Here is a 23299-nt window from a genome sequence, read left to right on the forward strand (position 1 = left end):
TTGGAGAAGGGAAGTAATGCAGATGTAAGGTTATCCCGCATCTCTTTTCTTTGCTTAGGGCTGGCACCCACTGGGAGCAAAACTATACACAAGCTGTCTCCTTTACACGGGATTTACGGTCTCATGCGTCCAGCCCCAGATTTGGATATACTCTCCTGGCTGGGAGTGGGTGGTCTGATGGGTGTGGGATTTCCAGGAAACCATTTGTACACAGTTCCACCCATCCACAAACAGGAGAAACCACCAACTCTGAGATCCTTAGGGGAGAAAGCCCAGGTTACTCTTAGCTACAGGATGGGAAGCGCTTTCTGTCTTCACCTACAAAGAAAAGAATCAAGGTTTTTTAAGCTTTAAATGGGAAGCTCCATGGCTCAGAAGAATGAAGGCACCTTGTGGTCTTTTAACCCACATGGTCCTAAATCCCTTCCAGAAAAATCAGAACTGGTTACCCCCAATCCCACCTGGCCCTATCTGAGCCTATCCCCTCCCTGCCTAGAAACCATCACCTCCTTCCCATTGCTCTTGGGATAAAGACCAAGAACGTCAACACGTCAACACGGTCTGACTCAGGCCCTGTGTGGTCTGGCCTCTCTTTACCTCACGTGGAGCCACCTCCCTCTCCGTCTCTGCTGTGATCCCTGATCTCTCCTGCCTCCGGGCTGTCCCATGGTCTGATCCTCCCACCCAGCCCTAGCTTCCTCTGACTTCAGATCCCAGCTCCAGAATCACTTCCTGAGTAGCTGGATGAGGTCGGATCCCCCATTTTACTCTCCCATTGCTCTCTTCAAGGCTGTAATTTGATTCACGGGGCTGACTCCCCCCCTCACCAGCCTGTACATTCCCTGAATCCACACTGTTAACCGTTGTACCCCAGCCCCACCACACAGCTGTGCAGAGGAGGGTCCCCTCACTCTCGTGTGCCCGTACAGACAGGAGCACGTAGGGATGGTGGGACATGCAAGGGGATAGTGAGAGTTGTTCAGGCCTCTCTTTCCTGGGGGCCTAGGGCCAGGCTGGAGAAGGAGAGGGACCGGGCCAGGGTGACAGGAGGGAGTGCCGGGGAGGTGGCACAGGACACCCAGAGAGAGCGACGCGTCTTCCAGCTGCACATGTGTGAGGTAAGGGGTGCCCCAGGCCGAGGGAGGGGTGGGATGTGTCTTCCTGTCTGCATCCCTGAACGCCCCCGGGGGCCCAGTCACAGTCTCAGCCCAGGTCCTGGCCAGATGGCCCTTGAGAGGTCACCAAGGTCCAGTCATGGCCAAAAGGATTAGCCTGGGATGGGGACAGCAGCCCCTTGTGCCCAGGATTCAGCTTTGCTCACAGCACACACCTTTCCCTGCCCTCTCCCCAGTATCTGCTGAAAGCCGGGGAGAGCCAGATGAAGCAAGGTCCTGATTTCCTGCAGAGCCTCATCAAGTTCTTCCACGCCCAGCACAAGTAGGTTTCTCCCCATGTCCCACCCCCATCCCCATGGTCGCTTGCCCCTTAACCCTTCAGTCAACCGAGAACAAGGCCATCCCCAGGGTCTGGCAGACCCTTGAGGCTTCCATGTGTGTCTGTACCTCATTGGAAATGCTTTTTACAGCTGCCCTTTACTGAATGCTCACCACATATCAAGCACTATGTACCTGTGTACCCTACACACACCCCTGTGAGCAGCTACTGCTAGTATCCCCATTTTATAGATGATAAAATTGAAGCTCAGATTTACTAAGATCACACAGCTAGGAAGTGGGATCTGGACCCTGACACTCTGACTCTGGGGTGCCTGCTCGTGGCCGTCACACTATATTGCCCCCAGGTGCCCTGTGATCTTTAGAGCACCTTCTCCCACACTTCCCCTCTCATTTTCATCTCTCTCTCTGGTCCCTTGTTTGGCCTCACACCCTTAGCTTTTTCCAAGATGGCTGGAAGGCTGCTCAGAGCCTGTCCCCCTTCATTGAGAAGCTGGCAGCCTCAGTACACACAGTAAGTTGGGCCTCACCCTTGAGCTTGTGGTCAAGTCCCCTGTCCTTCCGGGAGAATCTGTGGCCGTGGAATTGCTGGCTTCTGTCCAGAGAGCAAGGTGGCTACTGCCCTGCTGCTCTGGGTCTGGGCTCTGTACCTGGCACATCCGCTGGCTGATGATGGGGTCCTGCCCTTTGTCCCATAGCTGCATCAAGCCCAGGAGGAGGAGCTACAGAAGCTGACCCAGCTCCGGGACTCCCTCCGAGGGACACTGCAGCTTGAGAGCAGAGAAGTCAGCCCCTGAATCATACCCAACCAAGTGCCCACTCCCAAGGCCCACCCTGGAGGGAGGGAGAGAAGGAAGACCCCATAGCGTCCCCTTGAGAAGTCTCCCTGAGTGAGACCCCTGCAGATTGGGGCTCTTCCCACCCACATGCCCTGAGGTCTCCTTTGCATGTCCGAGGAACAGGAGACTCTGAGCCGGAAGAACTCAGGAGGTGGCTACAGCATCCACCAGCACCAAGGCAACAAGCAGTTTGGGACAGAGAAGGTGGGCTTTCTGTACAAGAAAAGTGATGGGTAAGTGACTCAGAGAGCTCAAGTAACTTGCCCAAAGCCACCCAGCCAGTAAATGATAGGGTTGGGTGAGCTGCCTGAAGGGACTGTTCCTATCATTTGTGTAGACCCTGAGGGTTCCAGGACCCTCCACTCTGGCAGTGCAAAACCATCAGAATCCTGGGCTCGTGAATTTCTGCTAAAGTTGGTGGTTGTTCTTAACGTAAAGAAGAAGAATAGCAGCAGCGAACAATTTTGAGCACTTATTATGCACTAGACAGTCTCCATGGCCTCACCCGTAATCTCTATAATATATTGACTATGCCTGGAAATGAAACTGTTGACTGTGCCCTGCTCCCTGGTGTAAAAAAAAAAATCAGTCTGTGAAATGCAAAGGCCTTTATGGGAATCCGTTAATTTTTTTACTTACTAATCGGTTTTTTTTTTTTTTTTTTTTTTGCGGTACGCGGGCCTCTCACTGTTGTGGCCTCTCCCGTTGCGGAGCACAGGCTCTGGACGCGCAGGCTCAGTGGCCATGGCTCACAGGCCCAGCCGCTCCATGGCATGCGGGATCTTCCCGGACCGGGGCACGAACCCGTGTCCCCTGCATCGGCAGGTGGACTCTCAACCACTGCGCCACCAGGGAAGCCCACTAATCGGTTTTTATCAGAGAAGAATACCTTTGTTAAACCGATTAATATTTACCTCTTACAGGAAAAGTGTCAAGTAGCTTTGATCATGGATTTGCTAATTTTATTTTTGAGGGCTCGATATTTATCTTGCTTTGTCTTTAACCATAATTCATCTGCTGTGGTCAAGAACCTGTTCCTCCTCTCAGACTAGGAGGTCCCTAAGGTTGGGAACTGTCTCATCCATCAGACTGGAAGCTCTCAGAGGGCCAAGGTCACATGCCCCTTTAGAATAAAGATTCCTAGAGAGTGGGGCTGTCTGACTGGGAGCTTCCTAATGGCAGGGCTGTGTCCCCTCCAGCAGAAGGGAGCCCAGGGAGTGAGGGGCATAGGGGTCACGGGACAGAAGAGGTGAAGAAGTGAGTCCTGATCCAGGACTCTGTTCACTGATACAGGGGAATTAGGTGTGAGCCTTTAGTGATTGTCTTTCTATCCCTCTGGGCCCTAGAATTCGAAGAGTCTGGCAGAAAAGGAAGTGTGGAGTCAAGTATGGCTGCCTGACCATCTCACACAGCACGGTGAGGCCTGGAGGGGTGAGGGGTCTCGGGACATGATAGGCCCTCTCCTCCTGGTGTTCAGAGCAGACAGATGTCAAACCCTCCCTCTAAGACTGGTTGCAAACCTGGATCCAGGGAACTGGAGACTCCCTGTGGGAGGAAGGAGGGGATCCAAAGCCTCACACTCCACATCCTTGAGGTGCTAGGAGAGGGGAGACATAAACTGGAACACGATTATTATGCCCATTTAACAGATTGGGAAATAAGCCTAAGAGTTTGGGAGGCCCAGAGGGTAACATGTACATCCTCCATCCCCAACTTCGCACAGATAAACCGGCCACCAGTGAAGCTGACCTTGCTGACGTGCCAAGTGAGGCCAAACCCCGAGGAGAAAAAGTGCTTTGACCTGGTGACCCGTGAGTAGTCCCTGCCCCCTACCCAGCAACTGCCCAGGGCTTCTCTGAGAGACCTGTCAGCTCCTGGGAGGCTCCAATTAGGGGCCTGTGTCCAATTCCACACGTGTTTATCAAATAGTTGCTATGGCAGGCATAAGACTCCTTAAGCTCTGGACACTTTTTAGAGGCTTCACCCCATGTCACATTAAACATTAAAATGCACCCACACCCCACATTAAATATGATTATTTCTGTAAAGCATATTTAAGTGGATTTGGGTAATTTGGCTTTCAAAATTATTACTTTAAAATGTTCAGTTTTCATCTTTGGGGGTGTTGGTGACAGGCTTTTCATGAGCGCCAGCGCAGGCTGAGAAAGACCTAGATCTGGTCTTCAGAAAGCTCTGTCTGGCAGGGGTGTGAGGTGGGGACCCGGAACTGCAAGGTGATGGGGAATGTCCAGGAGAGAGATTAGAGTGAGGGGTGAATTCCCTGTCAGGTCCAGTGTTTAGGACTCAGCACTCTCACTGCTGAGGGCCTGGGTTCAATCCCTGGTCAGGGAACTAAGATCCTGCAAGCCATGCGGTGTGGCAATCAATCAATCAATCAAAAAAAATTTTAAAAAGATATATTAGAGCGAGGGAAGCCCTGCCCTGCTGTGAGGAATCAGGAAAGCCTCCTCAGAGTTTAGCCGTGAAGGACACAGAACATAGAGTCTGGGGGAGGATGTTTCAGGAGATGAAAGGCATGGAACCAGGAGAGTGGGTCCTCCAGTTTAGACAGGGTGCAGGGTTCCCATAGCAGTAGTGGGAGATGAAGCCTGGGACCGCCTCTTAAAGGTTTGGACCTTATTTCCTGGCAGGAGGGAGCCACGGGAGGCCTTGGAGCAGGGAAGTGGCGTGATTTGAGCAGAACCTTTGGCCCAGCAATCTGGCAGCTGGTGCGGGCTGGGGGACGAGGGGGAGAGGTGGGGAGCAGGAAGACCAGAAGGGAGGCTGTGGGGCTGGGAGGGGAGGTGGCCGTAGGTTCAGAGGCTCCTCTGCCCGTGACCTGAGGGGGGTCCTGTGCCCTGGGAAACCTCGCCTGACCCTGGAAGCTGGGCTTCACAGAGGGCCTTCTTGGGGTCCTACTCTGTAGGTTTCTTCTGAGAAACTGCCCCCTCTGCTGGCCACTATCATTATCCGCCCACTGTAGCTTAGCAGAGCCTGGCCCCAAGGAACAAAACCTCCGTCTGGAGCCGGCGGTGGGGGTGAGGGCTCCCCAGGTCCAGGGCAGCAAGGACAGCAGGATTTCAGTGAGCCAGACAACGCCCCTCTCCCCACAGACAACAGGACATACCACTTCCAGGCGGAGGACGAACATGAGTGTGAGGCGTGAGTGCCCCCCACGGCTAGCCTGGGGGTAGGGGCAGGGGAGCAGCCTCCGGCCCGATACAGGACCGCACCACCGCGGGCGTCATCCCCACGCCACGCCGCACTCTCCGCAGGTGGGTGTCAGTGCTGCAGAACAGCAAGGACGAAGCCTTGAGTAGTGCCTTTCTGGGGGAGCCCAGCGGCGGCCCGGGGCCCTGGGGGGGCGCCGGGCTGGACGGGGAGCCCCAGGACCTCACCAAGCTGCTCATCGCCGAGGTCAAGAGCAGGCCCGGGAATGGCCAGTGCTGCGACTGCGGGGCTGCAGGTGGGGCCGGGCGAGGAGGGAGGTGGAAACGGAGGGGAGGGGCCCGCGCCTCCAGGCACGAGCTGCGCTACTTTGCAGAACCCACTTGGCTCAGCACCAACCTGGGCGTGCTCACCTGCATCCAGTGCTCCGGCGTCCACCGCGAGCTGGGCGTTCGCTTCTCACGCATGCAGTCTCTCACCTTGGACCTGCTGGGCCCCTCCGAGCTGTTGGTGAGGGCGGGGAGGGGCCGGAGGCGATCAGGGGCGTGGTCTGATGAGGGGGCGGGGCTTGGGCCCAAAGGGCTCAGCGGGAGCCTATGGGGTCGGATGGGGCGGGGCCAAGGTGAGGCCGGGCCAAGTTGGGGCAGGACCCAGAAGAGCCAAAAAGAGCATGGGCGGGGCGGAGCCGAGCCTGGACCAGGAGGGAGGCTGAGGGGCGGGACCTCTGGAAGCTCAGTCCTCCAGGGGGCGCTGTCCTAACCACCGCGTCTTAACCCCACTACTTACTTTCCCACGAACCCAGCTGGCCTTGAACATCGGAAACACTCGCTTCAATGAGGTCATGGAGGCCCAGCTGCCCTCGCACGGCGGCCCTAAACCCTCAACTGAGAGTGACATGTAAGGCGATTCTCAGCTGGGGGCAGATTCTGGCCGGGGGATTCTGCTTCCCCGGCTCCCAGGGAGAAGTCTGGGGAGAGGGGAGCCTCAGATCTGGAAGAGTCCAGGACATGTGGGGTGGTTTCAAGGGTCAGCTGAGTAGAAACGGTCCTTGCTCTGACATCCCGCGGTTATTTTTGGCAGGAGCACCCGCAGGGACTATATCGTGGCCAAGTATGTGGAACACAGGTTTGCCCGGCGGTCCACCCCTGAGCCTCAGAGACTCTGGATGGCCATTTGCAACCGGGACCTCCTGTCTGTACTGGAGGCCTTCGCTAATGGGCAGGACTTTGGACAGCCACTGCCGGGGCCTGAGGGGCAGGTGAGAACCCTCTCCAAGGGCCACTTATAACCCAGCCACACTTAGCACGCCCCAGTCTTCCTCCAGGGCTGGCTGTTACTCCCCCCTGCCCCACCTCTGACATCTGCTCAAACCCCACCCATCAGAGGGGTAAATGGGAGAGAGCACAACTTAAGTCAGGCAATCCTGAGCCAAAATCCTGGCTCTGTCTTTTCCTAGCTGTGTGATCCTGAGCAGTTTACTGAACTCTGAGTCTCATTTTCTCATCTGTAAAACGGGTTAATGATAGCACCCATGGGGTTGAAGTGAGAATTAAGTCCCGTATGAAAGGGCCTGGTGCATAATATATGTGCGATAAGTGTTAGAATCTTTTTTTCCCTTTAATAGCCTTAGAAATGGGGAGGGGTGGGTCAGATCAGAGCAAAGAAGGCCATTGCATTGGTGATTGTAGTAACAAACATCACGTGAGCCAAGGGGGAAAGGCTATCAGAGACATTTGAAGGAATAAATTGACACTGATTGGACATCAAAAATTGGATGCCATGTCTTTGAGCTGTCTGCCTGATATCTTGTGGGCTATCCAGTGGGCAGGATGGGTGTAGCACTTAGACAGGGTAAGAATTTGGAACAGCCTACACGTGAGTGTTAAGTGAAAGCTTGAGGTTATTCGACGTCTCTGGGGGCAGTGAGAGAGGAGCAGAGAGAAGAGCCCAAGGCCATGAACCAAGTTTGGGAAACACCTTCTACTGGGGAGAAGGAGGTAGAACCACTGAAGGAAGCAGTGAGGGAATGGCCTTTCATCCTCCTCCCAAACATGAGGTTTCCCCATTCAGTTTCCTCTCTCAGGGGTTCTGGCAGCTTCATATCTGGAGGTGTCAGGGGGCAGCAAGAGCTTAAGAGGGTAATATTGGGGGGCAGGTGAACTGGGGTAAACTCAGAGGTGTGGACATGTATTCAGGCACCTGGAGAGCTCGCCCTGCACTTGGCTATCAGAGTCACCAACCAGACCTCCCTGCCCCTGGTGGATTTCATCATCCAAAACGGGTGAGAACCTCCCTGCCCACCTCCTCACGCTCCCCTTGCCTTCCTCTTCTCCCCCTCTCCTCCCTCCTTTCCTCTCTCTCTTTTCGCCCTGACTTTGACCCCTTCACCTGTCTGTTCCCTTCCTTCCTCCCTGACCCACCCCCCTACACCCCGCCACAGTGGTCACCTGGATGCCAAGGCTGCTGATGGGAACAGCGCCCTGCACTGTGCTGCTCTCTACAACCAACCCGACTGCCTCAAGCTGCTGCTGAAAGGGAGAGCCTCACTTGGCACAGGTGGGGCTCCGACAACTCCTCCATCAGACTCCCATTCCTGACCACCCCTCGTGGGGGACTTCCTGCCTTATTTCCAGACAGAGAGCTCTGGTAACAAGCATGGACTTTGCACACAGACTTGGGTTCTAATCCTGGCTTGCTTCTGACCACCTTTGTGACTTTGGGGTTTGTCCATTCATCTCTTGAACCTCAGCTTCTTCATCTGTAAAATGGGAATAATACCACTGACCTAGCAGACCTGCTGAAAGGATAAAATAAAACAACGTTTCTTAAAGTACCTAGACAAATAAACATTAACTAAATCTGAATAATAGTGCTTGTAATAGCTACGATTTACTGTTTAATGTGTACCTGGTAATGTGCCAAGTGCTCTATGTATATTAACTCATTTAATCCTCATAACAACCTCATCAGTAGTTACAAGTATCATACTCATTTTATAGATGAGAAAATTAAGGCCCAGAGAGGTTAAGTCACTTGTCCAAAGTCACACAGCCAGGAAGTAGCAGAGCCAGGATTCAAACCCAGACGATCTTGATCCCAAAGGCTCATCCTAACCTCTAAGTTATAATGCCTCTTTGACACTTACCATGACCCCTGACTTTATCCCTCACAGTGAACGAGGCAGGAGAGACAGCTCTGGACATAGCCAGGAAGAAGCAGCACAAAGAGTGTGAGGAGCTGGTGAGGTCTAGGGAAGGAGAGGGAGCCCCTGACCCTTTCTGTCTCTCTGCTGAGCCCCTGACCTGAACTACCAAGGCTTTGTTTTTGGCAGCTGGAGCAGGCCCATGCTGGGACCCTCACCTTCCCCCTGCACCTGGACTACCCCTGGGGGATTTCCACAGAGCCTGGCTCTGACAGTGAGGAGGATGAGGAAGAGAAGGTGCGTCCCAGCCCTTGTCTCTCAGGCCTCCAGACAGCCGAAGGGAAGACCTGATGGTCTTCCAGGTCCACATGGGACCTGATGTGGGGAGGGGCGGGGCTGAGCTGGAGGAAGCAAGGGCATCCTCCCTCCCACACTTTTGCCCCAGCAGCGCTGCCCGCTGAAGCCCCCAGCCCAGGTCCGCTGGGCCAGTGGGAGGCTGGACATCAGCAACAAGACCTACGAGACCATCGCCAGCCTGGGACCAGCTGCCCCTAAGATCCAGAGTGAGGATTGCCCCCCACCCTTGCCGGTCAAAAACCCTTCTCGGACCATGGCCCAAGGGCGTGCAGGACATGCCAGTGGAGGTATGGTTGGCTGCCCAGAAGAATGCTCTCATGCCATTCATTGAGGGCCTGCTATGTGCTGGAGCACTGAGCTCAGAGTGCTGTGTTAGTCCATACCATCCTCACTGTCACCTGTCAGGTAGGGGTTATCATCTCCCCCTTACAGGTAAAGGAAGAGAGATGTTAAGTAACATGCCCAAGATCCCATAGCTAAGTCCCTGATGTGGGCTTCCAACCCAGGTCTGTCTTATTCCAAATTCCTCAATGCTTCACTGAAATAAAAAGAGAGAGAAGCATTTTTTAAGCATCCTCTGTGTCTTGAGTCCCTTAAGGGCTACTGAGACACGGTCTAGTGGGAGAGATAAAAACTGGGATGTAATTCATTATAAGACACAGTGTGACATAGAAAATAAATTCCAAAAGGACAGAAGCAAGTTTTGTTGACTACTATTTCTCCAGCACCTAGCACAGTGCCTGGCTGTTGTCAAGAACTATTTGTTGAATGAATGAACAGGCTGTTCTGGGAACTCGGGAGAGGGAGGGAGCCTATCCTGCTGGGATTGGTAGGTGGGTTAGGAAGGCTTCCTGGTGGGGGCAGCATCAGAGCTGAGCCTGAGGGACAAGCAGGAGAGTCCAGATTGAGGAGAGGGTGTGAGCAGAAGTGAAACAGTGCTAGTCAGTGTGGCCCTGGCCATCAGGAATGAACATCATGAACCATGAGACTGAAGCGTGATGGGGAAGAGCTGAAGGAGAGTGCTGGAGAGGTAGATGGGAGCTGGGGAATTGGGAGAGAACCATGATAGATCCCAGAGGCCAAAAGCTGCTTGGAAGTTGAGCACAGAGTAAGTGATAAAGACAGGCTTTATCACTTCTGATTTCAGATCGTTCCGAAGTTCCCAGCCTGAGCTCGGAGTCTGCTGGGGTCCCTGAGAACCTGAGCAGTCCAGCCTCCTCCTCCTCCAGCCTCACAAGCCCCGTGGAACCTGGGGGTCCCAACCAAACCCTACCCAGCTCTGAAGAGGGCCTTTGGGAGCCCCCGGGGCCCTCCCGACCCAGCCTGACATCTGGAACCACCCCTTCAGAGATGTATCCCCCTGTCAGGTTCAGGTTGGTGAAAGCCCAACTGTGTAGTCTCAGCAGGTCTCCTGACCTCTCTGAGCATCCATTTACTTCGCTACCTCTAAACGGTGCCTGCCTGAGGCCTGGGATACCTTCCAGCGCTGAGGCCCATGAACAATGCAGAAATGCTAGACCTTAAGTGGAGGGTGATTGGACCCCTTCCCCCTTCACACACCTGCTCCTGCGTCTGGCCTGGAGAGCTGGGGAGGGGTCTGGGGCTCAGGCTGCTGAAGCTGGAAGAGCGAAGGCCTAGTGCCAACTGTGGCTTGTTCTAGAGGTTCGCAGTGGGGTTTTCACTCTGCTCCCACCTCCAGCCCAGCATCCAGTCCTCTCTTCCTTGCAAACCCTTTCAGTTTGGAGTTTGGGGAATAGATACGGTGAAATTTTCAGTGTGGAGGTCAGTTCCGGGCCTCTGGGGCCTGTGATGCACCCAGCCTGGGGGCCTCGTGAACTCTCTACCCACCCAGTCCAAGCCCCCAGCCTTGCTCTATCCCTGAGCCCTTTCCCCTACTCTAAGGGGCTCTCTGGGTGCAGGGGTCACCTTGGCCTTTCCCTGTCTTCCAGCTCTGAGAGCACTCGCTCCTATCGGCGGGGGGGCCGGAGCCTGGAGGACTGTCCTTCAGCCCGGCAGCCTCTCCCCAGGAGGAACATGCCGGTAAGACTCCGGGACTGTGGTTTGAAGGGCGGTGATGGGGTACGTGGGAGGCGGAGCTGGTCAAGAGTAAGTGTATTAGGGCGGCAGACCTCTCTCCAGGGCTGGGGGCAGCCACCATTTGCCCAGTCCCTGTCCTGGTGCTCCTCCTTCCCCAGTCCAGGATGGGTGCAGCTGGGGTGAGCCCAGGCCTTGAGAGGCGGCAGAGGTGACAAGGCCCAAGCTCTGACTGTTCCCTAAAGGAGGGTGAGCAAAGCTGTGTCAGCCAGGCTGGTGGCTCAGAGAAGGAAGCGCTCCCTGCAGACGAGGAAGGATTAGGATGGCCGTGTACCAGCCATTGGTTTGCACAGCTCTCCCCTTGTACAGGAGTCTCCTGGAATCCACTGAAACTTCCAGGCATAGAGGGATGTGACAGGGACAAGGCAAGAGCTGTCATCCTTAATCCAGCTTCTCCCTGCTGAATCACAGTCTCGCACAATCATACATATTTAGATGAGGAGCCTGGGAGTGGGCATAGGACAGAGGCAGTTGTGCCGAGAAGGAAGCCATCTCTGTTCCTGGTTCCCCTGGGGATTTGTCGGGGTTGGCGTTGGTTGTCTGTGTTGAGAGTAGGGGATGGAAGGAGCTGGGTCTCTCTAGGGAATCATCATCCTCAGTCTATCAGAGTCAGGCACCAGACACAAATGTGTGTCTACAACCAGGTGTCCATCACCTAGCATTTAGTTGATGCCTGTTGTTGAGACATATGTGATAATAAGAGCCTGGGCTTGGAAGCGTGGAGGTCTTGGAAAAGTGGCTTCACTTCTTCAAGCTTCAGCTTCATCTGTAAAATAGGGATAATTTCATGTTCCCACAATAGGACCTTTTGAAACTGAGTGAGATAAACAGCTGGTATATAACAGGTGCTTAAGAAATGTCAATTTTGATCCTCCTCTTTCCAGGTTGGCTTCACTGAAGGAGACGGTTCAAGGACTGGGGTTCTCCCAGCAAGTTCTGTGCAGCTTTTGCAAGACTAGCTCCTTACTAGCCCTTGCGTGCCTGAACCACCCCCATGCTGGACGCCAGCATTCAGAGCTAGGACTTGAGCCCACAAGACTGGGGAGCTGAGGTGTTTATGCCCTGGGGTCTTGCTGTCTCTGTCCCTTGTGCCTCTGTGGCTGGCCTTCCTCCCTGACATGGGCCCATGCCCCTGCCAAGGACACTGGGCCCCTCCATGTTAGGGCTGATGGCGGTTTGTCTCCATCTCATACCTGCCAGGGACCAGGGAGCCCTATGGCTGGACCCAAGTGCTCCTGACCCAGCTCCAACTTCAGAGCCTTCAATCCCTCATCAGACCAGGACTGTGTTTCTTCCATCAGTCTGGGGGGCTCTAACCTGCCTTCATCATTCTGCAGGCCAGGGATTCTGCCAGACTAGGACTGTCTTCTCAGCCATTCATTAGCCTAGTATTCTTTGACTGAGTTCTGGCTCTTTATCCATTCCTGTGCTAGGCACTGCAGATGTCATAGGAATAAGACAAAGGTCCTACAGATGTGGTCCCTTTCTGGGCAGCCGGTCCCACGAATTAGGCTTGGAAATGGGCAGGGCTGGATTCCAGAGGATGGTTCTGGGCTTAGGGGCAGACTGACCATCAGCTGGCTTACACCTGAATAGCACTGCAGTTGTCTACAGCCTGTATCCATTCTGGTTTCTCAGTGCCCATGCTGTACTGGCTGTTAAATAAATATTCTGAATATCACTCCTTTTGATGGACAGCACAGCCTTGCTGGGGACCTCTGTTATAATAGATTCCCAGCCAGGAAGTAGAGGAGGGTTCACCCCCATTTGCTTACTCTCCTTGATTTAGCAAGAATGAAAGGAATAGTCTGGGATGATTATCCTCACTTCTCTCCTCTTTCTGTCAGTCAACTCAGGAACCTTCCAGTCTCGGGGGAGGAAAGGGCCAAGAAAGGAGAAAGGAGAGTGAGAGAAATGGAGGGTGGAGACTTAAAGGTTCTACTTCCCAGCGCCAGAAATTCCACCGTCGCTTTCAGGCCCATATTGGAAAACCTAAGCCCTCATCAGTCTCTTAACAGGTCAGCTTTATAGGCACTGGGCGCTGGGCCCTGGCAGGGATGGACCAGGACAAACAGGGGAGGCCAGAGGATGCCAATGGCCAATGCAGCAGCCTGGTCCGGGAGGCTGCGCTGTTTACCCTGGAGACCTGACAGGTCTGTGATCCCACAGGAGCGAGGTTGTTTTCAGAGCCCCCAGTGTCTTGTTATTTCACTCATCTCTAATAAAAGATTTTTCAGAGTAAATTTCAGTGGTTTCATTTATGTTCTCTGAGGAACCATCGGGAAGGTGAGGGATTCTTAGGGCTTGAAATTCTTTCTCTAGACCTCCTAAGAGGGACAGCCTGGTGTACAGCAGTGGTTTGCAACCAGGGGTGATTTTCCCCCAGGGGACATTTGACAAGGAAGACACATTTTTTATTGTTCCCAACTGGAGGGTGCTGCTGGCATCTAGTGGCTAGAGTTCAGGGATGCTGCTAAACATTCTTCAGTACACAGGCCAGCCCCTGTGAACAATGAATTATCCAGTCCAAAATGGTAATAGTGCCGAGGTTGAGAAACCCTGGTGTGAGGAAAGAGCACTGGACTAGGAGTCTGGAGACCTGCAGTTTAACTCTGCCACAGTCCCTGCTTATTTGTGAGGTGATCCCACAGTGGGTAGTAGGGATGTGAAAAAAAAGGAACGTGCCATCAAGTTATCCCATCAGGAGTGAAGAAATTGGTGTATTTACTACCAACTCTGGTCTCTCGCTGGTTCAAGGGTCCTTTCTGGGGGTGTCAATTCCTAATTCTCTACTTCCAGGCCGCCCTGAAGCCCTCAGTCAGAGAGATGCAGGAAGCTGTCAGAGGTGTGTCCAGGAATTGCCTGCTGGTGACCTCCAAGGTGGATGGGTAGGCAGAGGGGATGTAGAGGGTATTGACGTGTCTGATACGGTTGAGCAGTGCAATCCTGGGCCTCACTGGACCTCAGTCTTCCAATCTGTACAAAGAAAGGGTTGGACTTGATGTTTTCTTAGGGTCCTTCAAGCCCTGAAGTCTTGTCTTCTTTTGATGTCACTCAACTCACAGTGGGAGCTGGGTGGAAGTTTGAGGAAACTCAAATCTGCTTTCTCTAAAAGGCAATCCTAAGTAATTGCAGACAGCTGTCTCTTCAACCCAGAGGGGCTTGCTTGGGGATTGGCCAAGAAGTTTTAGTCTAACCTCCTAAAAGTGGCCTACAGCGCTTTTCATGGTCAGGCCCCACCCACCTCCGACTCTCTGCCCCTCCCCTCCGAACACCCCTCTCATCGCTGTGCTGTAGCCACACCAGTTTTTCCTTCAAGCCCCGACACGTGAAGCACCCTCCCTTCCCCAAGCTTTGCACATTTGGAACTCCAGGAGGACTGATTTGTACCTCTCAGGATGCTCAGGGCTAAAAGTTCTGGCACCTAGTAGGTGCTCAATAAATATATGTATAAATGTTTCTTCTCCTCTTACTTTAACACTCTCCTCTTCCTCCTCCCAAGTCCCACTCAGCACTTCCACCCAAAGTTTAAACTTCATTTCTTCAGAGAACATGACACCCCAAATGGTGCAAGTCCCCTCAGATGTCTGCAAGTTATCCTCTACTTCTTCCTGACCCTCACCCCAGTTGTGATAACACAGAATTGATGGTGTCTGTATTTGTTTAAGGCTTTTCTTACCTATAGACTGAGTCTCAAGCTTGCTGGGACTGGGTCTGTCTTATCTGTTGAATGAATGAGAAACCCACCCCTTCCTACCTTGGTTCCAGCACAGTTAGAAGATTTAACCAAAATTTTAGAAATGGAGACCTGATTGAAAAACAAGGTGCTTATTTGGGGTTTGTTAGCACTGCACTCCTGGAGACACAGATTCAAGAAGCGCTTCAGGGCTTCCCTGGTGGTGCCAGAGGTTAAGAATCTGCTCTCCGCAACAGGAGAAACCACCACAAGAGTAGCCTCCGCTCGCCAGAACTAGAGAAAGCCCGCCCGCAGCAACAAAGACCCAAGGGGGCCAAAAATAAATAAATAAAATAAAATAAATATATATATTTATATACAAAAAGAAAAGCTTCAATCGTGTTCTGCAGGACTACGAAATGGGGAGGCTTATAAAGGCAGAAACCGCAAGGTTACAGTTAGTTACAGGAGTTGTTTATCAAGACTTACAATTGGAGCTGGCCAGAAGTAAAGGCGCTTATTAAATAAGGATTGGTTGGGGTCCGAAATGGTTGCATAATTACAAGGGGAGACCTTGAGACCATAAGGTTTGCAGCTGGCAAGTGTTGTTCTGAGTACTCTGGTGATGTCCATGGATCTGGTACAGCCCAAAGAAAGTTCAGGTTTTCAGTGATGCAGAGATGTGTCTGAAACCAGATCCTCAACTGCTACCGGACTCCATTTTTGTATGCCTTAACTGTGATCACTCTATGTTAACTTCAATTTGTCATCAGAAGCCAGGTGAGTCCACCCTGTGATGGAGGATGAGGTTCTCTAAGGTTCTCTCAGGAAAGTCTGGAGATTTCATTGAACACTCCAAGCCACAACTTCCCATCCCCACACACTGCGGACCATTTTTCATGCCTCCCTTCCAGGCCCATAAGCACCCACACACACACTCCACACACACATAGGTCATTTTCTATCAAACTCCCGTTTAGGAAGGGATCTGGGTCTGCTGGGGACACTTGGAAGGTCCTTCCACAGGAACACCGATGTGTGCACAGCTGTGGAGGCATGATTCTGTTTCCTCCCTTCCAGATCCAATCCCATTGGGGAGGCAGTGTCCTGACCCCGACTAAACAAAGGGCACATGCACCTGGACACGGATTTCTCAAAGTCTGGTGCGCTTAAGAATTTCCCAAGCCCTCACTACTCAAAACGTAGTCGTGGGGCCAGCAGCACTCGGGAGCTTGTTAGAAATGCAAAACGTCACTGTAAGAAACAAAACTGAGGGCAACAGTGGGCCTGGATGCACGCGTGTGCACGAATAGTGAGCACAGGGTAGGACAGAATTGGATTTAATGATCATGCAAAATAATGTGACTCAAGCGTACCGAACTGCCTCCACTTGGGCATAGGCATGAACTAGGTCCGCCGGCTTTGAGCTGCAACGGTGCAGAGACACGGGAGCCCAGAACTCTTCTGGAAGCTCCCGGGGCACCCTCGGGTGCCCTCCTCGCCGCAACAGCCTCTTGTGGCCAGGGACTACGGCCTCCGCATTCGCCAGAGAGCCCTCCTTCCCAAATCTCCCTTCAGCTCCCGGCGCCCCAGGACCGGCCCGAGGTGGAGGGCCCGCTCTCGCAGCCTCGTCCCTCTCTCGGGTGGCCCGACTGGCGGGCGCGGGCAATCTTTGCCCCGGCGAGTCCTTGAAGTCTATATTTAGTGCACGCCACCCCTCCCCCACTGTCGGGAGGCAGGCGGCCGAGGGGGTGTGGGGGGAGAGCCCCGCCCCCGCCGGGCGTGTGTGTCGGGTGCGTCTGGGGCCCGCGCGGCTTGCGCGCCCTCAGCCTTTGCGCCTCCGGCACCTGAAACCCGGCTGCAGCCCCTGCGCCCCTCGTCCCGCCGGGCGTCGCGGGCCAACATGGGCCAGGAAGAGGAGCTGCTGAGGATCGCCAAGAAGCTGGAGAAGATGGTGGCCAGGAAGAACACGGTGAGGCTGCAGAGTTCGGCCCACAGCCCCAGCCCCCGGGAGGCGCGGCGCGTGCGAGCCCGGGAGTCCCGGGGGCCCGTGCTGGCTGGGCGCCCGGAAGGCGCGTGCGGGACTCGGGGACCGGAGGGAGGCACGGCCGGGGCAGGGCTCAGAGCCCCTTGGGGACTGCTGGCACCTCGGGGTGGGCGTGTGCACGGCCCGGGGCTCCGGGGTGGACCGTGCCGGCCCCAAAGACTGGGCTTGTGCACGTACGCCTGGACGTGCAGGGTTGGGGCCCCTGGGTAGCTTGTGCAGGGCCCGGGAAAGAGAGTGAAGAGACCGGCAGCTGGAAAAGGACTTTCGAAGCCCCGGGACTCGGCGTGTGCAAAGCCCGGGGAGCGGCGGCGACTGCGGGACGGGGGAGCCGGAGACGGGGGAAAACAAAATCCTGGGTGACCCGAGAAGGGGCAAAGAAACTTGAACTGATGAGGGGTGCTGAGCCGCGTCTACCCCGCACCCCGGGAGTGGATCTGGCGGAGAAAAGCGAAGGGCCTCGGATCCCGCAACCCCACAGCTTGAGGCTCCAGGAGCTGCTCTGTTTGCAACTCTCCCTTTCCTTGGCCGAGGGTTGGGGCCCAGGCGGGCGGGGGCCGAACAGGTGTCGGGCAGCCGCTGCGCCCATGGGGCCCGCGGGGCGGGGGAAGGGGGACCGGCTGTAGGCCTGGGCTGCGACGCAGAGGAGGCTGGGGGGAGAGGGGGGCCCGGAGGTTGCGGGGAATCAGGGATGGAGGCCTCACCTGCGGATCCCTGAGCGCTCAGTGCCAGGAGCCCTTAGCGCGAGCAGACTTGAAGTTAATGTTTGATCCTCCCTGTGATCTTTGCCTCAAGTTGGCTGCCGCCCTGTTGCCTAGACAAGCAAACTTGGCCTTGGGACGGGGAGGGCTGGAGCTCACCAGGAAAGGGAAGAGAGAGGAGGTAGGCCAGCAGGCAGGTCCCTCACTTTGCCCTGTCCCAGAGCCCTCCTCCTCCCACCATCTGTAGGCATGTGCTGGAGCAGGACCTGAGTTTCCAGCACATTCTGTAATCCTAGGAGCTTGAGAGAGGGATGGACCCTAAGGGTGGTTTTAGAGCAGAGAAGAGGGAGAGGTCGCTGGATCCATGGAGTGTCAGGGAGCTCTCCAGTAGACATGGGCAGTAATGAGTTGGTGTCCATACAAAGACCAGAGCCTCAGTTTCTTCATCTGTAAGAAGATGAGATTACATACCTCCTGGGAAGGAATGTCACTGGATTTTTGTCTCTGCTGGTGGTGGTGAGGGTGGAAGAGATGTGAAACCCTTAGGAAGACCTGGACTGGTGCTTGGGAAGGCTTAGAGAGTGACTCCTGCTTTTGCACAGCCAGAGGAAACACAGAAACCTGCAGAGTGTTGGGAGCCCCCATTCCAGTATGCTCCAAAGTCAGTGAAACTGAGCCTCAAGTCATCAGGCTCAACTGGGGGCGGCAGAGCCCAGCCCGGGGCTCCTGAACCAAACTCCAACTCAAGTAGACAGGTTATCCCAGCCCTGCCCCTTGCTGACCCCAGGGCCAGGAGATTCTGGGCCTCTGGGTGAGGGGTGCGGGGGCAGCTTAGGAAACCTGAGAAAGGCAGCTTGGCTGAGGAGGAAGGGACCTGCCCTGGCCTCCCCTCACTCCTTTTATGGACCTAGACCCACCACTCTACTTTCCCTCTCTGGCCTCGATTTCCTCTTCTGTGAAATGGGAAGAGGAAATGGTGTCCCTTGGCGAGGATTCCTGTGGAAGTACCCAGAGCTTTCTCCAGGAAAGATGCAAGTCCGGCCTCAGGGTCCCTGTAGCACAGAGCCAGTCTGCAGCCACGTCTGCGCCTGGGTTCTTGGCAGCCTCTGGGTGGGCACAGAGCTCTGGGCATGTGACCTAGAAAGGTGGGGCCTGCTCTGGGAGCGAAAGTGGGCCCGCCCAGTGGTGGTTAGGGAGAGGAGGACACACTTCCTGTAATAAGACGGATCTTCCACGTTGCAGCTCAGGCCCAGGGTTTACTGCCAATTACTGAAGTCCCAGCAACTTAGAGCTTTTGTCAGACGCCGGGAGCACGCAGCAACTGTAACAGCTTCAGACTTACAGCCAAACATCCTTATGATCACACACAACAAACATAACTACATACATGCAGCCACACACAATATAGCTAAACAAGCAACTATGAACATAACTACGTAAAAGACGTGGTTACTGACCCTGACATGACTGACACACTGACCATTATATTTGCAGAAGGATACACAAAGACAACTACACACATGCCTACACGTGTGCATACACACAATAAGCTACACCCCGACATGCAAATCTACAAACTTAGCAGACAGCCACACTTACATGTTCAGACATGTTATGACACGGCCATCATCTCTCAAAGACAAACATATTATGCTTCGAGCAGCATACACACAGCAGCTCCCTACCTGGACCAGAGGTACTGCTGGCTGCACATCCCATTCGTGCATGCAGAGAGACACAGCTGGCAACATTTGCACAAGGCTTTGTGAGCCCAGCTACAACCCAGGCTCATGGCTGTTCTCCAACATGACCCAGTTATACAGTGTGACATGCAGAGGCACACGCCCAGTGGTGAGCCGGAACTGGCTTAACACTGTTGAACTTTCAGGAATTTTGCAAGCCAGTTTTAAATACAGCCATTATTTTTAACATTAAATTATATGCTTACATTAAATAAATTATATTAAAAACAAAGATCATAAATACTCCAAAATCATCACTTCTTTATTATTTTATTGCATTTTACTGTCATCTGTGGTCTGGAGGTTATTTACTTCTGTTATATCAATATGGTTTCGCATCACACATCTCTTCCCAATACCTCCTTCAGGTCAGTCACAACGTATTGGTATCTTGACATTGGCCACGGGAGGAGTATTGACACCACAGAAATGGGCAAACACTACAAATCAATTTTTTTCCTTTGAGAACTTGTTGTTAAACATTGACCAACATACCACTGCACTTACCCATGTTGATATTTCATGATTGCACACGTCTAGCCAGACCTATGTCCATACCTACCTATATGGTTGTATATTGGGTCGAACCCAAAGGGCCTAAGTTTGAATCCCAGCTCAGTTCCTATTTCTCTTCTCTGAAAATGGGATAATGTTTCTGTAAAAATGGGAATAGTAATAGGACCTACCTCATGGGGTCATTGAGAGAGTTAGAAGAGATAATGTATGTAAAATACTTAGAATCGTGTCCAGCAGATAATAAGCCTTTAATTAGTGATACATGCAGGCTTATGTGCCCACAAGTTCACATGCATACACATCCACAGGTCACACCTTGGGAAACAGACTATGAACCCAAGTTCTAAGGGAGGCTGAGGACTGACAGAGGGCAGCTCTTGGGATGTGGCCCAGGAAGACTAATACGGAGGGGCTTGGTGGCTGGCAGTGCACAGTGGGACCAAGACTTGGGGCATACAGAGCAGTCAGCTGGTGCTCCCCAGGGAACCCATCTCAGGACTGGAGACCGAGGCTGGCTTCTAGGAAGTGGGTGGAAAGAAAGAGAAGGCTGAAATGGGTCAGGGGTTGTTCAGGGCCTGGCAGCCAACAGCTTTTCACATCCGAGTCTCCTTTCTTCCCCTCCCACTCTCCCCCTCTGCCTTCTGCTTTCTGCTTTATTCATTCACTCAGGGAGATGCTCCCTGAGTGATGAGTTCGGTATGCTGACCCCGGAGGTCTCAGAGATTAAACAGTCCTCTTCACCGGAGAGAAAAGAAAGTACATGTCCACACAAACACTTGTACATGAACGTTCCCAGCAGCTTTATTTGTAATTGCTGCAAACTGGAAACTACCTAACAGTACCATTAACAGGTGAATGGATAAACAAATTGTGGTATATACATGCAATGGCAAACAACTCAGAAATAAAAAGGAACTGTGGTTCTGTGCAACAACGTGCATGAATCTCAAAATGATTACACTGAGTGAAAGGAGGCAGGTGCGAAATTCCATTACAGTCACTTTCTATAAAATCCTTAAAAATGCAAGCTCATCTAGAGGGGTTGGGGGTGCAGCGAGGGATGTATAACAAAGGGGCACAAGGAAAATGTCGGGGATGCTGACTATGTCCTTATCTTGACTGTGGTGATGGTTTCAGGGGAGTATATGTGTGTCAAAACTCATCACATTGTAGCCTACAACATGTGCGTTTTATTGTATGTCAGTTATACCTCTATAAAGCTGTTTAGAAAAAGCCACAGTCCTCAACCTACAGACGTTCCCAGTTGGGAAGTGAGGGGAGGCAGATACAGACATAAAAGCGGAAGCAATAAGCCATGAAGCAATTAAATTCAGAGGAAGAGATGGGGAAGGGAAGAGCATGCCCAGTGGAAGGAACAGCAGAACCAATGGCTGGGGGTCAGGGTGAGTGGGTAGGGCTGGACCCTGGCTCAGAGGGGCTTGAACCCACCACCCAGGGTGGTGGGAGGTGAAGTTAGAGAGCTGGTTTGGGGCAGAAGCTGTTCCTTCTCTCCTCCTTCTGTTCTTTGACCACTTGGCTGCCTGCATCCTGTCACTGGAAGAGTCTCCTCCCTACCTCCTGCCACCCTCCTTCCCACTGAGACCACACAATGGTCAGAGAGGGGCCTGGGGCAGACCCCACGGGCCTCAGCCCTCACCTTGTGGCCTCCCACAGGAAGGGGCCCTTGACCTTCTGAAGAAGCTGAACAGCTGGCAGATGTCCATCCAGCTACTCCAGGTGTGTGGGGATGGGCAGTGCCTGGAGTGGAGGGTGACTTTGTGGGGCAGGGAAAGACCCTTTAGGGGGAGCCTGCCAAGGATGGGGTCCGGGAGGAATTTCTGAAGGGAAGGCAGCAGGATGGGATCTTGAGGTACTCTGTGGGTGGGAACCCAGGCCTTTAGATGATGGCAGGGTAGCTTCTAAGCCCTCGGGGCCCTCTGGGTCTGGGGGAAAGACTGACTTGCTTTCCTTGTGTACCCCAATTCCCAAGGCCCTGGGCCTGTGGGATCCAAGAGGCCAGTGACTCGGAGAGGGAAAAGCCCCCCCCTTTTTTTTTTTTTTGGCGGTACGCGGGCCTCTCCCGTTGCGGAGCACAGGCTCCGGACGCGCAGGCTCAGCAGCCATGGCTCACGGGCCCAGCCGCTCCACGGCATGTGGGATCTTCCCGGACCGGGGCACAAACCCGTGTCCCCTGCATTGGCAGGCGGACTCTCAACCACTGTGCCACCAGGGAAGCCCAAACCCCCAATTTTTGGATCCTCCATGTGTTACCCATGTAGCCCCCAAACTTTACCAGAAGCTCTTGGCCCTGAAAAATTAGCACATACCCAAGCTGTAGTAGCCAGAGCTGTGTCTTAAGCTGAAATTTGAACTCAAAAGACACCAGGGGCAGAGAATGGGGAGGAGTCCTGGTCATCAGCCAGACCCACCACCACTGCTCCAGCTTTTCACCAGAGCCACAGTTACCCATCCCTGCAGGGCGCTGGGCCTTGGGCACTGACCTCACTCAGGACAGCAGGTCAGGGCCTCGGTTATAAGGTCAGGGTTATTACCTCAGCCACAGGTCCAGGCTGGGACTCGGGAGAGGCTGGGCCAGGGGAAGGGGGTGATTGAGCTGGGGCAGGTCTTGCCAATGAAGGCAGCCAGTCCAGTGGGTCCTAATTCCCAGACCGGCCACTAACCCTCTTGCTTTGCAGACCACCAGGATTGGAGTTGCCGTGAATGGGGTCCGCAAGCACTGCTCTGACAAGGAGGTGGTGTCCTTGGCCAAAGTCCTCATCAGAAACTGGAAGCAGCTGCTGGGTGAGAGGGGCAGGGTCGCCTGGGCCAAGTTTTCCTCCCAGCACCTGGATGGACGGTGCCCGGCTTATCACAGGCACTCAGTGTATGGTTGTTGAATGACTTAATAAGTGACAGATGGCCTCTAGTGGGACTGCCAGTGCTTGTCTAAACAAGTGGGAGATTTGTAGATGGGTGGGTTTTCCTGTACATGTTCCTATGTATATATATCTGTGTGCTTGTGTGTTTGTACATATCTGTATATACACATTGATATGAATATGTGCATAGGTGTGTGCAAAGGTCTTCCTGTCCCCATGTGTGAGCTTCGGTTTGCACACACATGTGCATATTGGATATGCGCTTGTTTCTAAACAGGTATTTGTTGGGGGAGGGGGAGGCTATCTCAGTCCCTGACCTTTGCTCCTTCCTCCCCACGTCCTGGGTTGGGCTGAGACAGAGAGTTAAGGAACAATGTCACCATTTTGTTTTTACGCTCCCCAGCCCCCGCCAAAGGAGAAAAAGGAGAAGAAAGAGTGAAAGCAAAGAAGAAGGATAAAGGGCTTGACTGTTCAGATTGGAAGCCAGAGACAAGCCTTTCTCCGCCAAGGAAAAAACGAGTGGAAGAGCCCAAAGACAGGTATTTTTTCTGGGATGGAGAGAAGGGAGCTGACACTTGTCACATCCTATGGCAACACCTCTGTTTATATAACTTCATTTAATCCTCACACACTAGGAGGTGGCTATTGTTATTATCTCCTACAGTGCCCCCTCTGGGGGTCTTCTTG

At 53.5% G+C, this 23299-nt stretch overlaps 2 protein-coding genes across 3 annotated transcripts in view; both read left to right on the forward strand.

The window, feature by feature from the left end:
• Positions 1–13283, forward strand: part of ASAP3 (ArfGAP with SH3 domain, ankyrin repeat and PH domain 3) — a 34166-nt gene extending 20883 nt beyond the window's left edge. Inside the window, exons 6-25 of one of the 2 annotated variants that reach the window (XM_081225633.1) lie at positions 1007–1118; positions 1352–1437; positions 1893–1968; positions 2153–2239; positions 2417–2526; positions 3640–3709; positions 4017–4104; positions 5407–5455; positions 5569–5759; positions 5838–5971; positions 6264–6358; positions 6542–6719; positions 7657–7742; positions 7902–8017; positions 8634–8701; positions 8793–8900; positions 9052–9247; positions 10108–10333; positions 10910–11000; positions 11939–13283. In XM_081225633.1, coding sequence (XP_081081759.1) covers positions 1007–1118; positions 1352–1437; positions 1893–1968; positions 2153–2239; positions 2417–2526; positions 3640–3709; positions 4017–4104; positions 5407–5455; positions 5569–5759; positions 5838–5971; positions 6264–6358; positions 6542–6719; positions 7657–7742; positions 7902–8017; positions 8634–8701; positions 8793–8900; positions 9052–9247; positions 10108–10333; positions 10910–11000; positions 11939–12013 — 2242 coding nt within the window. In that variant the 3' untranslated portion in view covers positions 12014–13283. Of the gene's footprint in view, positions 1–1006; positions 1119–1351; positions 1438–1892; positions 1969–2152; positions 2240–2416; positions 2527–3639; positions 3710–4016; positions 4105–5406; positions 5456–5568; positions 5972–6263; positions 6359–6541; positions 6720–7656; positions 7743–7901; positions 8018–8633; positions 8702–8792; positions 8901–9051; positions 9248–10107; positions 10334–10909; positions 11001–11938 lie in introns of both variants that reach the window. The other variant, XM_081225632.1, reaches the window with a different exon arrangement.
• A 3162-nt stretch (positions 13284–16445) lies between these two features.
• TCEA3 (transcription elongation factor A3) overlaps positions 16446–23299 on the forward strand; it is a 35675-nt gene continuing 28821 nt past the window's right edge. The window contains exons 1-4 of the mRNA XM_081226147.1: positions 16446–16702; positions 21408–21470; positions 22430–22535; positions 23016–23151. Coding sequence (XP_081082273.1) covers positions 16634–16702; positions 21408–21470; positions 22430–22535; positions 23016–23151 — 374 coding nt within the window. The 5' untranslated portion in view covers positions 16446–16633. The remainder of the gene's footprint in view (positions 16703–21407; positions 21471–22429; positions 22536–23015; positions 23152–23299) is intronic.

The sequence above is a fragment of the Mesoplodon bidens genome (genome assembly GCF_964165515.1).
Source record: "Mesoplodon bidens genome assembly, chromosome: 2".
Taxonomy (NCBI): domain Eukaryota; kingdom Metazoa; phylum Chordata; class Mammalia; order Artiodactyla; family Ziphiidae; genus Mesoplodon; species Mesoplodon bidens.